Source organism: Melanerpes formicivorus, unplaced genomic scaffold (assembly GCF_026170545.1).
Source record: "Melanerpes formicivorus ecotype bairdi unplaced genomic scaffold, bMelFor1.0.p_v2 SCAF_39, whole genome shotgun sequence".
Taxonomy (NCBI): Eukaryota; Metazoa; Chordata; class Aves; order Piciformes; family Picidae; genus Melanerpes; species Melanerpes formicivorus.
In genome coordinates this window covers 4,408,734-4,424,084 of record NW_027142391.1, presented here as the reverse complement: position 1 = coordinate 4,424,084, position 15,351 = coordinate 4,408,734, and the positions used below count along the sequence as shown (strand labels likewise).

Here is a 15,351-nt window from a genome sequence, read left to right as displayed (position 1 = left end):
TTCCCTCCCAATGCCAGGTTGCTTCATCTCCTGCTTTAAGGAGGTGAAGATGTGCTTCACATCTGAAGGTGAAAAGAAATTCTCAAAGGGAAATGTTCATTGTCTATGCTGCTGTATGACAAGCTAGCTGTTTAGATTGTTAGTTCTCTCTACTCTGCTACAAGCAGCCCTGCCTTTGAATTATCATGTATCTTGAGGCAGCTCCCAAGTGTTTCTGTTCTCTGGACAACTGCAGATTCCATGGGCCTGAAGGCAGGAATGTGTATCTGGGCAGAGGCAGCTGCACTGCTGCCTTGCAGTGAGGAGGTAATGGTATCAAGATGCCACAGAGATGCTGGGTGGTGGGTGACTTGCACATGGAGATGTCAAGAAAACACAAGTGGGAATCTTTAGAAAGAAGGTTTCTGCCTCTGATTACTCAGTTTTGAAGCACTAGCTCTTCATCCATGGTCCTTGTCTTGTGATGAGTCTGTGAATTTACCATATCCCTATTTTTAGCAAATGGGGAGAGATCCAGCAGAAGACCCTCTCCCTCTTCTGTCTCTTTCTCCTTGCTAAGGGAAGGAGTCATCTCTCAGTGAATCAAGACAAAACCAGAAGATCATTTTCACTGACTTGTGGTTGTGATGCAGATATTCCCTTCCCTCCAGTTCTGAAGATTTAGCTTGACAGGTTATCATATGTTGTAGAAACAAACAACTGTCTTGCAAGACTTACTAAACTGTGTTGTAGAGCTACATCCATCACCCCAAAACATAAACAACACGGAGAAGCCAGGGGCTTTGATGTTTGTGATAGGAAGATGAGTGTCTTACACTATAAAAGTAGGGAAATGGAAACAGAAGAACAAAGAAGCAGCCAGGGATGTGTAAGAGCAACAACTGGCACACAGCCTTGACAGAGCTTTACTCATAGGTTATTTTGGGGGGGCGGGTGTCAGGTAGTAGCTAAAGGAAGTCTGGAATAATGATTGATTAGGATACTATGGCCCAAAGTATAACCATCATAGAATGGGAGAAGACCTCTAAAATCATCCAGTCCAACCATCAACACCACCCTGCCCACTGAACCATATCCTGAAGGGCCATGGCTACAGGTTGTTTGAACACCACCAGAGATGGTGACTCCATTGTATCCCTGGGTAGCCTGTTCCAATGCCTGAACAAAAGTGCAAACATCAAATGAATTGCAGGTTCTAAAGATACTTGTCAAGTGTGTTTTCTGGGGTGTGTAAGATGGCTCTGGGGTGCTGAGAGAAGCCTGGGAGAGGAATAAGGGAACTGGTTTTACAGGTTGGAATAAGCCTTGTTAAAAACTCGGTAGGTAGCTGGGAAATTATTAAGCTGTTTCAGACAACAAGGCTCCTGAAACAATAACCATCTCCATGGGAAATCAGACACATCCCTCTCCACATCAAAGACGAGGTGTGAGTTGTCTGTGTGGAAGCCAGTCAGGTAAGGTAGAAGCAAACAAGGATGTGCTTTCAACTTGTTGCAGGAGCTGGGTGGAAAAGGCACTTTCGTCCTACAGCAATGCAGGATCAGTTTAACATGGCAGTGAATGCTCTCTTGTGTCTGCTCCTGGCTTTGTGCTCCACAGGGCACAGGATGCTATAGGAGTCAGCTCTCAGCTGCAGTTGTGGAAGGGAAAGCTAAGGGTGGGGGCAGCTCGGGAGGGAGAGGAAAACCTGATAACCTGATTGACAACCTCTGATTTCAGTGTCTGAGCATGTGTGGATCAAACTGTGCCTGTGGGTGTTCTGAGAAGTACAATGATAGAATCCTAGAATGGCTTAGGTTGGAAGGGACCTCAGAGATGACCTACTCCAGCCTCCCTGCCAGGGGCAGAGACAGGTTTATAGCGAGACATCTCTGGATGTCTGTTTATAAAGGGGGTGTGCTTGTGTGTGTTTATGTGAATATATATATATATAGGGCAGAGAGCTGTGCGCTCTGCTTGGGGAGCAAGGGTATCAAGGGTGACTTTTGGGAGACGGCAGTTTAAAAAGCGTTTCGTTCTGAAGCGGTTCCCTCTGTCACATCTCACCGCCCGGTCACGGCGCGGGGGTTGAGTTTGATTGAAAGAAAAGAGAAGGTGGATTTGAGAACAGGGCAGGTTTGGTGTAAGTGCCGTGAGCCGTTCAAATACCAACCTCCTGCCGGGATTTCCCTCGGGAAGCACCCCGGAGTCAGCGGCGGGGTTGCAGGGACCGGGGGGCGGCATCGCGACGGGGCGGGGCAGCCGGGGCCGGGCTCGGGTGTCGGGCGGGGCTGGGACAAGCTCCCTCCGGCGTCCCGGGGCGTCCTCCGCTCCCCTTCCCCAGGCTGCCGGGCCGGCTCCCGGAGCTCTCTCGCTTCTTTCCTTGCCGCTCTCATCCCCTTTCGCCGCGCTCCAGCCAGTGCTCCCGTCCCGCCCTGTCCTAGCCGGTCGCCTCCCCTCTCCCGGCTTTCCTCCGGCTGCTCGTCCGGGACTGGAGCCGTGCCGCTGTGCCCGGCATGCCCGAGCCTTTGCCCCCCACACAGCTGCTGGTGTCGGAGCGGGCCGTGGTGCTGGTGTCTTGCGTGCTGTCCTCCCTGGGCTCCAGCCTGCTGGTCTGCACCCATGCACTGTGGCCGGAGCTGCGCACCCGGCCCCGCCAGCTCCTGCTCTACCTGTCGCTGGCGGATCTTCTCTCAGCCCTCTCCTACTTCTACGGGGTGCTACAGGACTTCGACAGGACCTCCTGGGACTGCGTGCTGCAGGGTGCCCTGTCCACCTTCTCCAACACCAGCTCCTTCTTCTGGACCATGGCCATTGCCCTTTACCTCTACATCACCATTGTGAGGGGCTCGCCCACAGGCACGGGCTTGCTCTGCTGTTTCCATGTCGTGAGGTGGGTGCTGTCCCCTGTTTCTGGCAGAACACAAGGGTTGGACGCTGCAGGCACACAGGCTGTGGCCAGGAGCCACCACCGCTGCTGCATGCAGCATGTTTTGCTCGGCTACGAAGCCCTTGGATGGTTGTCGAGTCACCTGCTCTTTCCTTAAGGACAGCGTGCCCTTATCGAGTTCCTTTTCAACAGGGATTTTGCTGTCTAACTAACCAGCCCTGCTTGTTTTCCCCCTTCCCTCCCAATGAAGAATTGACAATGTGGACAAGCAAAATGGGTTTTGGTTTTTTTTTTCCCTTAGTCTCACAGGAAAATCTTTGGAAAGAGAGGAGGACTCTGAAAATCCTGGCTTCTACTTTCCCTCCCTAATCCGCTCCGGTGTCCTAGAAATAACACCATGAAATTCATTTTTGCAATACCTGCCTACTGCAGTGAAAACTCCTGTTTGGGATGTGTTTCTACAGGTCCCTGCCTCCCCAGTGTCAGTTTGCTCTGTTGATCCTTCCCCTTTCCCCAGGCAGGCTGCTGGAATTCAATGCTGGTAGAGAGACGTAGCCCACAAGTGAGGAGGCTGCTTGAAACGCACTCTGAAGGTTGTTTTGGCGTGTTTGATTGAAAACAAGGCAAAACAGACCACAGAGTTACTCTGTGTCTCAGTTTCTGCTATTTAGAGAGCTCATTTTCCACATCATGTTCAGTAAAAAGCTTTCATTATGCAATTGGAGCTTGTGGAATCATGTGCTACCTCCACGCTGAGCAAAACAGTGATCCTTTAGTCCTCTCTGCTGCCAAGCTGGTGCCACAAATTATAAGAGGAATGATCTGATTTAACACCAAAGGAAAGCCATCAGCACAAGTATTGATTTTTATTTGTTTTCCTAATGTTGATTTTTTCAGGCAGCATCATTTGGAGGTGATGAGACTCTGTGTAAGGACCTCTGGTGATAGGAGAAGGGGCAATAGTTTTAGACCAGATTCTTTACTCTGGGGGCAGTGAGACACTGGAACAGGTTGTCCAGAGAAGTTGTGGACACCTACCTCATCCCTGGAAGTGTTCCAGGCCAGGCTGGATGAGGCTTTGAGCAACCTGGTCTAGTGGAAGCTGTCCCTGCCCATGGCAGGGGCATTGGAACTAGAAAATCTCTTAAGATCCTTTCCAACTCAAACCATTCTGTGATTGGAGTTGAGTCCAAGTAAAGTTGGACCAGAAAGACATCAAGGCTATGTGTGAATCAGGGAGGAACTTCAATTCCTGCCCTACCTGCTGTCATTATTGCTTGACAAGGTCTACCTGTGAAGAAGCCCCAGGTGACTGCGTCTGGATACACCAGGCTGTTGGTGAAGGTGGAGTAAGATGCAGTGAGACAGTAGAGTGAGTGAGTGAATTTCAAGTGAGGTGCACTGTGAGAACTATGGAGAGGATGGAATGCCAGGAAAGAGACAAGTGTTGCTTGTCAACAAGTGTTGCTTAAGGAAAAGAAGAAAGTTTGACTTCTTTGTGGGTGTGCTGCCTGCATCAGGCATCATCACAGAGTTGATGCAAATCCGGCCTGCCTGTAACTTTCCCATCTGCTAATCGCTTGCTGTGTGGCCTTTGTACTTGAACTTCTCAGGCTAGTTCAGTGCTTCTCAACCTCATGGGCTGCAAAGTGTGGAAGGAAACAGATTCATTGAAATCTTGTTGGCCTCAATCTGCTCTCTTAGAACTGTAAAAACCCTGAATGATTGCTCTAACCCTGTGATGGAGAAGAAAGGAGGGTTCTAGCTGAGCTTCCTCTGGGGGAATTTGCCAGGTTTGTTGTCAGGTCTTTGCAGTAAAAATGAAATGCCATTTTCTGTTCTTGGTATTGATCAGCTCCACTCGCCCTGTTTAAAGGGCAATAGAGAAGGTTCTGCTTTGTAAATGACTCCAGTCATATGCAGAGCCACTGTTTAAAGCTCCTTCCTGCTTTATGATCTGTGTGCAAAGCCAGAGAAAACAAGTGAGGATCTGTTCTCTGCCCATCCCCTCATGACACACCTTCCTCCTTCCCTTCCCAGTGCTTTTAGCACTACCTGGGAAGCCAGTCATAAAGTCAATTTCTGGACAAAAGGCTTGAGGATGGCTTCTTGTTGCACTTCTCAGTGACTCCGATGTCCTCCAGGCTATCTGCCACTGTCAGCCCCCAAAATCTTTCAGTACCATCTAGGCAGAAACTGCTACCACTGATACCAAAAGATACCAGTTCAGACATTCAGTGCAGAGAGTGGGTGAGGGCAAAGGGCAGAGAATGTTTTAAGGATTTAAAGATAACTTTCCAATATTTTGGTCTCGGCAAGAACCTGGGAAAACTTTGTTTCCCCTTCTCACTTCACAGGATGCTGCAGCCTTTGTGTCAAGAGTCACTTCAGGAGCCTCTCTGGAAGGGATTGCAGGCAGGATGGAGTTTGTCATGCATGTTGTCTATTCCTCACAAGCAGTTACTCATGAGGGGCAAGCCTTTGTGAAGAGGAATCCTTTTTTAATGCTGAGTGAGAACAGAGGCTGTTCTGTTGCTGAGTGGAGCCAACTAAATACACGTTGGAAGTTGGTACCTGACATTTTCTTTTCAGGGAAATTAGGATGTCACACTGCATCAAACCTGTCTGACAGGTTTGTTGCTCATTGATTCATGTGGTGACACATCCACCTATGCTACTGCTCAGCTGGAGAGCTGCAGCCTCTGTTTTCTTCTTAAACGTGCTGAGCTCAAATGGGCTTTGAAAACAAGCTTTACAGTTAGCTTTGTAAATATTGATGTAGTTGTAAGTGTAAGTTCTGGCACCCAGAGTGTAAATTTCCAGGCTCCCTCAGTTGTCCTGGATTTCTAAGTATCAAATAGCAGTCAGTTGGGTAATGTCATCTTTGCTGTGAGAGTGGTAGGGCCGAACTTGGGGTGAGGAATGGACCAGAACCAACCTTGGGGCTGTTGGATTGTTTCTTGCTTTGCTTTTGGTAGCCACTGGAGTATTTGTATTTCGTGATCAGGCTGTGCAAACGGTTATAGGCAAATTCATGCTTGCTTTCACAGATAGATGAGTAAAATACACATCTGTGTGCTTATATATATATAAGATACACATGTGTGCTTATAGATGCATTTATAACCAGCTATATATGCCTGCATGACCATGGGGTGCTTGAAGACCTTTTCCTGCCCTACTGCGTTGCACATCTGAATCCCAAAGCACTGCCTTGTGCCTGTGTGGAATTTCAGGACTGGATTTCAGTTCCCAAGTGCTGTCTGTAAGGTGCAGGGATCTCTTGAAATTTGCTGTGGGTTTATCTTTCAGTTTATGAAAGCTTGTTGGTCAGGCTGACAAAGTGGGATCAGCCTGACTGCTGGTGCCTTAGTTTTAGGTTCTTGTATGCTTCTCAGAGAGGAGACTCTGCTTGGTGTTGGGACACTGGTGGTTTGGTACTGCAAAGTGCTCAGTGTTTGAGCTGGGGGGAGGGGAAGAAAAACCCCCAAAAGGCAAAAATTTAGCAAGAAGAGGTTCACTCTGGAGTGCTGCTTACGAAGCTGCCTCCTGAAACGTGGCTGCTATATCCAGAAGACTGATTTTTCTCTCTTCACAGAGTAAAAATTGCTGTCCCCAGAGGAATCACCTGCAGGCTTGCTGGCAGGATGGCTGCTGTCTAACCTGTGCAGGCAGGTGACAGGCTTGTAAAGAGCCTCTGGGGAGTTAAAAAAAGGGACTTGTGCAGCAGAAATCAGAATGTGGTATGAAGCAATGTGACCCAGGACAAGAAAGCCACCACAACCTGAGCTGTACTCTGCTGTGGTTTCATAGAATCCTAAAATGCTTTGGGTGGGAAGGGACCTAGAAAGGTCATCTTACTGTAGTAAGTAGGGACACCTTTAACTAGATCAGGTACAAGGTTTCTTGTCTTACTTTGTGCAATGCAGCACTGGTTTATGTGAAAAGATGTGCTGGGCTGTATGAGTTTTTATTAATGGATTGCAGGAGCTCTATTAGGGCAACAGTACCACTGGTGTACCTGCATTGCCAGCTTATTACAGTGATGCCAGGAGCAGTCATCTTCCCCTTCTCTCCCACACTGATTTCATATAGATCCAAGTGTGGTGCCGAGAGCCCCAGCCTAAATAATTGCTCTGCTTTGGGGCTCAGAGTAACATTTTTGCCTCTTTGTCTTACCTTAGAACCTTTTAATTCCAGTCTTCATGCATACCTTGGGCGTACAACATTCTAACTCTCTTGTTCCTCTGTTCTTCTAGGTGGGTGTGAAGTGTTGGTGTGTTCCAGTCTTTGGGGATCTGTCATTCAGGGCTTCTTAAGAATAAGCAAATCAGTAGTCTCAGTTCTCCTTTCCAGTTTTCTAAAATGGAGCTGCAGAAGTTGAGTGAAATGTCTGATTGCTTGCTAGAGTCTTTTTTACTTCACTTGGAGTCTGCAATCCTTCACCTTTGATGTGTGGTTGCAGTAGCCACCTGCTCCCCTTACACTATTTCAGTGGCAATTAACTGCCTGACATGTGGCACTTTTCTTCCTCATGCCTCCTTTTACTGCATACTTGAAGATTTTTAAGCCCCTTGCCTAGTGGTCTGTTGCTTTCTCCTGTGGCCTCTCTTTCTGTGTCTGTACTTAATGCTGTTCTCTTTTATTTCCATGTGCAGTGATTTGACCTGGTTTTATTTTCTCATATGATTCCGTTTCAGGTCACTGTGGAGATCATTATTAAGGCAAATTAGTTTCTTAACACGCTTCCTTTTTCTTGCTGCTCGACTCATTTGTGCTTGTGTACCTCACTATGGTTTCTTTTAGGAAGTGCCAGTTCTCTTCAACTGTTTTACCTTCCTGGCTGCCTCTTCCAAGCGTACTGCAATTTGAATGTCTCTGCACCTCTGAGCTTTGTTTTCAGGGCAAATCACAGCTTTTATCAAAATGACTCTTGAGTTCATTGAACCTCTCCTGGTGGTGGCAATGCTTGGAATGTTTGTAGCCTGCTCTGATAATAGCAAGGGGAGGGCTTCCTGCAGCAGAACTGTCCTTAAATAACAACACTGACTTCAACTAGCACAGGCTGTTCTCAGCTGAGCACTGAAACAAAATGTTCCCAACATGCTAAAAGCTTCACTCTGAATTTTTTTGTCTTTACAGCGTTATATTTACATTTGTTTTGGTGGTTTGACAGTAGATGAACCTAGACATCCTTTAAGGGTAGGAAATGGGATATTTTGGAAATCTAATATGAGATTATCTCCTGATTTTTTCAGCTGGGCTGTGGAATTTCAGTTAATCTGGTCTAGGCAACTGCTGCTTGCCTACATAGTCTGATGCACGTGAGACGGGTTTAAGGAAGATCTTTTTCTTGCTCTCTGCAGCTGCTCCAGGCTGTCAGGGAAAGATGTGTGTGAACCAGGAAGGTAATGGGAGCAGTACAGTAATGGCTTTGTTTTCTTTGCATCTGAAGAGACCAGGAGGATTGTGCTGGAAACTCAATCTCAGCGCTCTCTGAAGCATTTGTGCCATTGATTGAAGCAAGTTTGCAGATGACACAAAGTTGGGGGCAGATGTTAGTCAGTTAGAGGGTAGAAAGGCTCTGCAGAGGGACCTCGACCGACTGGACAGATGGGCAGAGGCCAATGGGATGGCATTCAACAAGTCCAAGTGCCGAGTGCTGCACTTTGGCTACGGCAATCCCATGCAGAGCTACAGGCTGGGGTCGGAGTGGCTGAGAGCTGCCAAACAGAGAGGGACCTGGGTGTGCTGATCGACAGCCACCTGAATATGAGCCAACAGTGTGCCCAGGTGGCCAGGAGGGCCAATAGCATCCTGGCCTGCATTAGGAATAGTGTGGCCAGCAGGAGCAGGGAGGTCATAGTGCCCCTGTACTCTGCTTTGGTTAGGCTGCACCTTGAGTCCTGTGTCCAGTTCTGGGCCCCTCAGTTTAAGAAGGACATCGAAACACTTGAACGTGTCCAGAGAAGGGCAACAAGGCTGGGGAGAGGCCTTGAACACAAACCCTATGAGGAGAGGCTGAGGGAGCTGGGATTGTTTAGCCTGGAGAAGAGGAGGCTCAGGGGTGACCTCATTGCCCTCTACAACTACCTGAAGGGTGGTTGTAGCCAGGAAGGGGTTGGCCTCTTCTCCCAGGCAACCAGCACCAGAACAAGAGGACACAGTCTCAAGCTGCGCCAGGGGAGGTTTAGACTCGAGGTGAGGAGGAAGTTCTTCACCAAGCGAGTCATTCGTCATTGGAACGGGTTGCCCAGGGAGGTGGTTGAGTCATCGACCCTGGAGGCGTTCAAGGGGAGATTGGACGTGGCACTTGGTGCCATGGTCTAGGCATGGGGTCTGTGTTGATGGGTTGGACTCAATGATCCTCGAGGTCCTTTCCAACCTAAGCGATACTGTGACACTGTGAAGTGTCCCATGTCCCTCTCCACAGAACCTTTCTCTGAGGATAACTGTGGGAGGGGTAGGTGATGTATGCAGCTGAATGCAGGTCAGTATTTCAGCTGTGGAGTGGTTTATGAGTTGTACATCACAGGTCAGAGCAGACCTGTCAAGTCCTGGGTGTTAACAGCTCCCAGGAAGGGGCTGAGCATTTTTACATTTGGGCTCCTGGATTATTTCAGGTCGTCGTTGTGGGGTTTTGTGGGCAACCCAAGCTGCTGAGTAACTTAGTTCAGGTGTGTCACCAGTTATTTTTCTTCTAAATGCTTCCCTGTATTTGCTTTTGCTGTCATCATGCACTTTCAGAACTGGGTATCCCAGGTCCTTGGAAATGGGTCTGCAGCCCATGTTCATAGGCTGTCAAATCTCTGCTTGTCAGTCCCTCCAGTCTGAGGCAGGAGTGGTGATGTTGTGGAATAGATATTGGCACCCAGTCTGATGGAGAATCCCTTGGGCTCTCACCCACTTTCCCTAAGGTGTGGAGGGGCTGATCATGTTCTTAGCTTCACCCCATTCTTCATGTTCTTTCCTCAGCTGGGGAGTCCCCCTTGGCATTACAGTGGCAGCTGTTGCTCTGAAGAAGATTGGCTATGATGCCTCCAACGTTTCTGTGGGCTGGTGCTGGGTCAACCTGGACGCAGAGGATCGTCTCCTGTGGATGCTGCTGACAGGGAAAGTCTGGGAGATCCTGGCCTATGTGACTTTGCCAGTGCTCTACATTCTCATCAAGAAGCACATTAACAGAGCAGTGAGTATTTTGCTGCTTTCAGCTGTGGTTGCAGGCTTGCTCTGTGTGATTAGATCCTGCCTCGCTCTGAAGATTTTGCTGCATATTTGGCAGCTACACAGGCAGGAGTCACTTCATCTGCCACTGAAATGCATCTAGCAACCCTGGGAGAAGCAGTACACAACCCTGCAGCATCGTTGTGTGGGGATTTAGCAGGAGAAGAATGTAAAAAGCCTTTTGAAAATGTACCAGGGTTATGTGATGTGCTTGAGTGAAATGTAACTCCTACAGCAAGCCTTGAAACAGGACCTGAAGGACAAACTTCAGTTTTGATCAGTCTTCCACAGTTCTGTCTGTACCAAGGCTGAGATTGGCTCAGTCAGGTTAGGATCTCTAATGACAGCTTTAGGTGTTTATGAGTACCTGGTCTGTGCTAGCAGCATAAAGTCCCATTGGGGAGTCTGGGCAGTGTATAGCCATGGGCACTACAGGCACCCACAATACAGGAGGACACCCTGTCCTTGGAGGGTTTCAAAATTCAGGGGTTTATTTGCTGCTGTTCCTTGTGACTACAGAGAATCCAAGCATCTAGGACAATGTTTGCATAATAGAGACGTCTAGACTGAGGGTGGCAGAAGGAACTAGAGCCAGAGATTCCTTTATTCCCCTCTAAGTGTGTAAGGGAAAACAAACCCCACATCTGGAGAGATGTCCAGGAAGATGCTGCCACTGCAAACCTGCTTGCTGTGGTGTGGGTGTGGTGGTTATAGTTAGGGACAAACACAAATCTGTTAGGGCAGGATCCTGCAGATGGTTTGGAGCAACAACATAGTGCTGAGCAGTTCCTCGGGGTCCTGGCAAAGGGGAGCTGGGAAGGTTTGCTAGTGCCTGTCACCATCACCTGACATAAAGCAGAATGGACACCCTGTTCCAGTAGATGTCTCAGATAGCAGTGTGACTGCCTGGAAACCCGACCCTCCACCTGGCCAGGCTCTTCTCTCCTGCTCTGCCAGGATTCTTGGGCACTCTGCTCTCCTGGTCCCACTCCTGCACCCAACTCTTAGAGGAGGTGAAGGCAGGAAGCTGTCACTCTCCTCTTGTAACAGGAGTCTGTAGTTATGTCCCTGTTAGCTTGCAATGAGGTGCAAGAATTTAAGATGCTCTGGAAAGATTCCCTGAAGCTGAAAGTCTGATTTGTATAGCTTTTTTTTACTTCTGTTTCTGTCTTCCTCCCACCCTCCATGGAAGCATGCAGCTCTCTCGGAGTATCGCCCCATTCTCTCAAGGGCACCTGCATTCCAGCCCCAGACTTCCATAGCAGATAAGAAGCTGATTCTCATTCCTGTCATCTTCATCATCCTCCGCATCTGGAGCACTGTCCGGTTCATCCTGACCCTCTGCAACTCTCCTGCAGTGCAGAATTCAGTCCTGGTTGTCTTGCATGTAAGTGCTCGTCAGGAAATGCGTGAGGAGGAGGAGGATGCGGGAGGGAGATGAGATTTTGCTGCTCCTAATGTCACTTTCCCTGTGGCTGCTGGCCAGCGCTGGCTGGGATGCTCCCAAGAGCTGCTCCAGCAGCATCTAGTGGCCACAGGCCGTAACTGCAACAGGAGCGCTGGGCAGTGCCAGCTGCTTAGAGCAAAAGCAGACTCAGACCAGGAATGTTGGGTGTCTGCCCTTCACCATAGAATCACAGAAGCTTTTCAGCTGGAAAAGACCTTTAAGGTCATCAGTTCCAACCAGGGCTCAGCATGCTCCTGCCCTACACCAGGCTGTAGAAACAACAACCCTCAAAAGCCACCTGGGCCACTGCTGGGTGCCAGGGTGACCTTTCTGAGTTTGTTTTTTCCACTTTTGGAATGTGTTGCCCAGAGATGTGGATGCCTTATCCCTGGAAGTATTTAAGACCAGGGTGGATGAGGCTCTGAGCAACCTGGTCTGGTAGGAGACATCCCTGCCCCAGGCAGGGGGGTTAGCACTAGGTGGTCTTTAAGATCCCTTCCAACTCAAAATGTTTAGTCATGAGGTCTGTGGAGATGGGTTGGACTTGATCTTTGAGGTCTCTTCTTACCTTGGTGATTCTGTGATGTTCTATAAATTAGGTGGCATTTGCTGGCTATCAGTTGGGCAGTACTGTAGCTGGTCTGACATTGAATCCTAAAGTCATTAAGGTTACAAAAGAGCCCCAGGATCATCAAGTCCAACTGTCAACCCAACACCACCATAGCCACTAAACCATGTTCCCAAATGCCATGTCTACACATTTTTTTGAACTGCCCCAGGGGTGGTGACTCCACCACCTCCCTGGGCAGCCTGTTCCAATGCCTGACCACTCCTGGTGAAGAAACCATTCCTGATACCCATCCTAAACCTCCCCTGGTATAACTTGAGGCCATTTCCTCTCATCCTATCCCTAGTTACTTAGGACATGATGGTTGCTCTTCTCTGGGTGTGCCTGCAGGAAGGGCTTTGGGTCATTCCTTCCTTGCTCTTGCAGGGCATTGGTAACACCTTCCAAGGAGGAGCCAACTGCATCATGTTTGTCCTCTGTACACGGGTGGTGCGGACTCGGCTGCTTTCCTCCCTCTGCTGTTGCCACCGTGATGAGTCAGAATGGCAAAGATCAAACAGCCCCTGGCAGAGCCCAGAACCCCACAAGGACAAGGATGTGCCAGGCCCTGAGCGGACAAAACCTCTGCTTTCCAGCACCTGAGCCTGGGCTGCCTGCATCTTGGAGTTGCTTTCTTGGTAAAGATCTTGTGTGAGTCTTTCCTCCTGCCCTGCCTGGGTACAGCTTCATGATGTGGGGGGTGGGGAGCAGCTATCAGTAAGCAGTTTGCAGGGGTAGGTTGCTGCTGCTGCTGTGGGGGTTCCCTGTCCAGCTCCTCTTCATGCTCTTCTGGGGTGAAACCATTTATAGAACTGATTCCTCCCCTTCCCCATCAGCTGAGGCTGTGTCTGTACTTCCAGCCTGTAAAATGAGGAAGCAGACTGCAGGGCTGTCTGGCCCAGAGGGACAGCACACCAGTGAAAGCTGCAGAAGAATGTGTGGTTTCTTCTGGTGTAAAATGCCATGCACACACATTTCTCCAGTGCTGCCCACTACAGATGCCCCATGTGTTCATCAGAAGGTGATGCAACCCCTGCTGCCCGTTGTTGCAGAAAGAGAACTGGGAATGTGTTCAGGTTTTTGAAGGCAGCCCTGAAGTGAAGTGGTCACCAGCTTGTCTTAAGGGAACCCAAAACACACCCCCCTCCAAAAACACCAAACCTACCTAATCCAGACAGACTCCTTGTTCTCAGTTGCATTGTTCCACAGCAGAGCTCTGAGAAATACTGTGGGAGGAAGATGCAGCTTCACAGAATGACACTGGCAGCTGGCAGGGGTTCAGGGAACAATGCTGGTTTGTAAAGGCCAGTGGAAAGTCTCTGGTCAAGTCTCCTGTGGGCAAGGCTAGAGTAAGGAAAAGAGCTCAAGGAGAACATCAAACAGGTGTCTGTAGCTCCAAACACTGAAGCTGACCAGAAATTAAATGTGAGGTAATAAAGGAGGTGATTTACAGTGGTGCTTGGCTGCTCCTGATGAGTCCCCCTCAATCTGGCATGAAGATGACTCTGAACAATTTTCTGTCAGGCATGGCCTGGAGAATTCTATCTGAGATGCTCCTGAAGGTGGCTGGGGATGGGGTACTTGGTTGTGCATTCGGAATGGGTCCATTGTGCCTGTGTTCTGCTGCTGCACGGTGATGTGCCTGTGGCTTGAGCTGCAGCAAGCCTGTTGTCCTGGCTCAGGACAAAGCTGTGTGTGTTAGCTGCAGGACGATGAGCCAGTCCTGGTTTTTCACTGTACTTCCTTTTGAGCAGGTGTGGGATCATCCCAGAGCCCCACAGAGGGAGCTGAAGCCTGGGGAGAAGCACTGCTGGAGTGGCTGAAGGAACGGAAGAGGTCCTGCTTCTCCTTGGCATGCAGATAGCAGCTGCTTTGGTCTTGACTTATGCCCAGGATCCTCTGGAAGACACTGCTTGGCTGCGCTCCGACTTCCTGGGTTTCTTCCATCCTTCCCCTCTCCTTCCTTTACAAATCTTTAGAATTGTTTGGGAGTTTGCTTTTCTGCCTGACAAAGGCAATATGTTGTGACTTGTGGGGTGAACAAATGGCATGGTGATAGGAAGACTTCTGAGTAGGACTGTCCTGGGCATGGATTTCAGACCTGGTGTGTGAGGCCTTCAGGCCTGGCTCCTGTTCCTCACTTGAATGTGGACAATTAGTGTGCAAACATGCTTGTTTTGTGGTGGTGATGGATGGAACTTGTTCATGGTTTAGTCCTCTTCCTTGGTGGTTAGGAGTTGCCATCATCAGGCTCTGTGGTGGCAGCATGCTTCCTGCTTCCTGGGACAATGTGAACTCTGTGGCCCCCTTGATGCTCAGGGATATCTGGGTGTACCACCCCAGCTGTCAGCAAGGACAGCCCTTCCCAGCAGCAAGGCTGTGCCTGGCATATGCTCTGAACTCCTGATGTCCTCTGCTGAAGCACAGCCTGCAGTCTGTCCTTGCTCTGGGAGTGTTCCATCAGAGTTGGGGAGGAAGTGGTGTTTTGTTTGCTGTCTGGAGTTAGTGGTTTATTTACAGCTCCTCCCTTGCTTGTTGTTTGTATGTTTTCTCCAACTTGTACAAAATAAAGTCTAGTTCTTTACCAAGGTGTTGCTCAAGTGTGTGTGGGTAGGTCTCAGCAGCTTGGAGGATTTACAGCCAGTCAAAGAGCACATGCAAGGCACGTGGGGAGCAAGCTGCTGGGTGTTAAAAGGCAGATGAACCAATAACAGCAAGGTTTGGTTCACATTGCTCTGGCTGCAGGAGCTACCTATGAACTTTGCATTTCTCGGAAACTCCTGGCATTGGAGTTGACAATTAACCAGGTCCTGTACTGTTCAAAGTGGTCTCTCAGTGCAGGAGGTTAATACCAAGCCAGCTCCACGTGGTATGCCTTGCATGTAGAGGGAAAGGAGCTCGTGGGCTTTGGTGGGGAACCTATGTGCTGCATACTGTGAGAAAGAGCTCTGAGGATGAACCTGGTCTCTGGGAACTGCAGAAGTGCCCTGACAGCTTGGTCCCTGCAAGCTGTGACAGCTGTAGCATTTTGGCCCAAGGGCAGAGAGGCAGGAGGGTTAATTGCAGTTCACCATTATTGCTATTGACTTTGGCAAATGCCCTCTCTGCTGCCAGGGCTGCACCCCTAGAACACCTCATTCTCCCCAGAACAAAGCAGTTGCCAGGCAGCCTCAGCAGCTGCACCATCCACAGCTACTCAGTAGC

General features: G+C 49.3%; 1 protein-coding gene across 2 annotated transcripts; it reads left to right on the top strand.

The window, feature by feature from the left end:
* The first annotated feature begins 2,275 nt into the window (after positions 1-2,275).
* Positions 2,276-14,735, top strand: GPR157 (G protein-coupled receptor 157). 2 transcript variants are annotated; one of them, XM_068158335.1, is made up of 5 exons: positions 2,276-2,872; positions 9,845-10,058; positions 11,286-11,480; positions 12,535-12,798; positions 13,902-14,735. In XM_068158335.1, exons 1-4 carry the CDS (start codon positions 2,496-2,498, stop codon positions 12,748-12,750), a joined length of 1,002 nt encoding a protein of 333 aa, XP_068014436.1. In that variant the 5' UTR covers positions 2,276-2,495; the 3' UTR covers positions 12,751-12,798; positions 13,902-14,735. The 2 variants fall into 2 exon arrangements, with proteins under 2 accessions (XP_068014436.1, XP_068014435.1); XM_068158334.1 differs by having other exon boundaries at positions 2,277-2,872; positions 12,535-12,785.
* Positions 14,736-15,351: the final 616 nt, after the last annotated feature.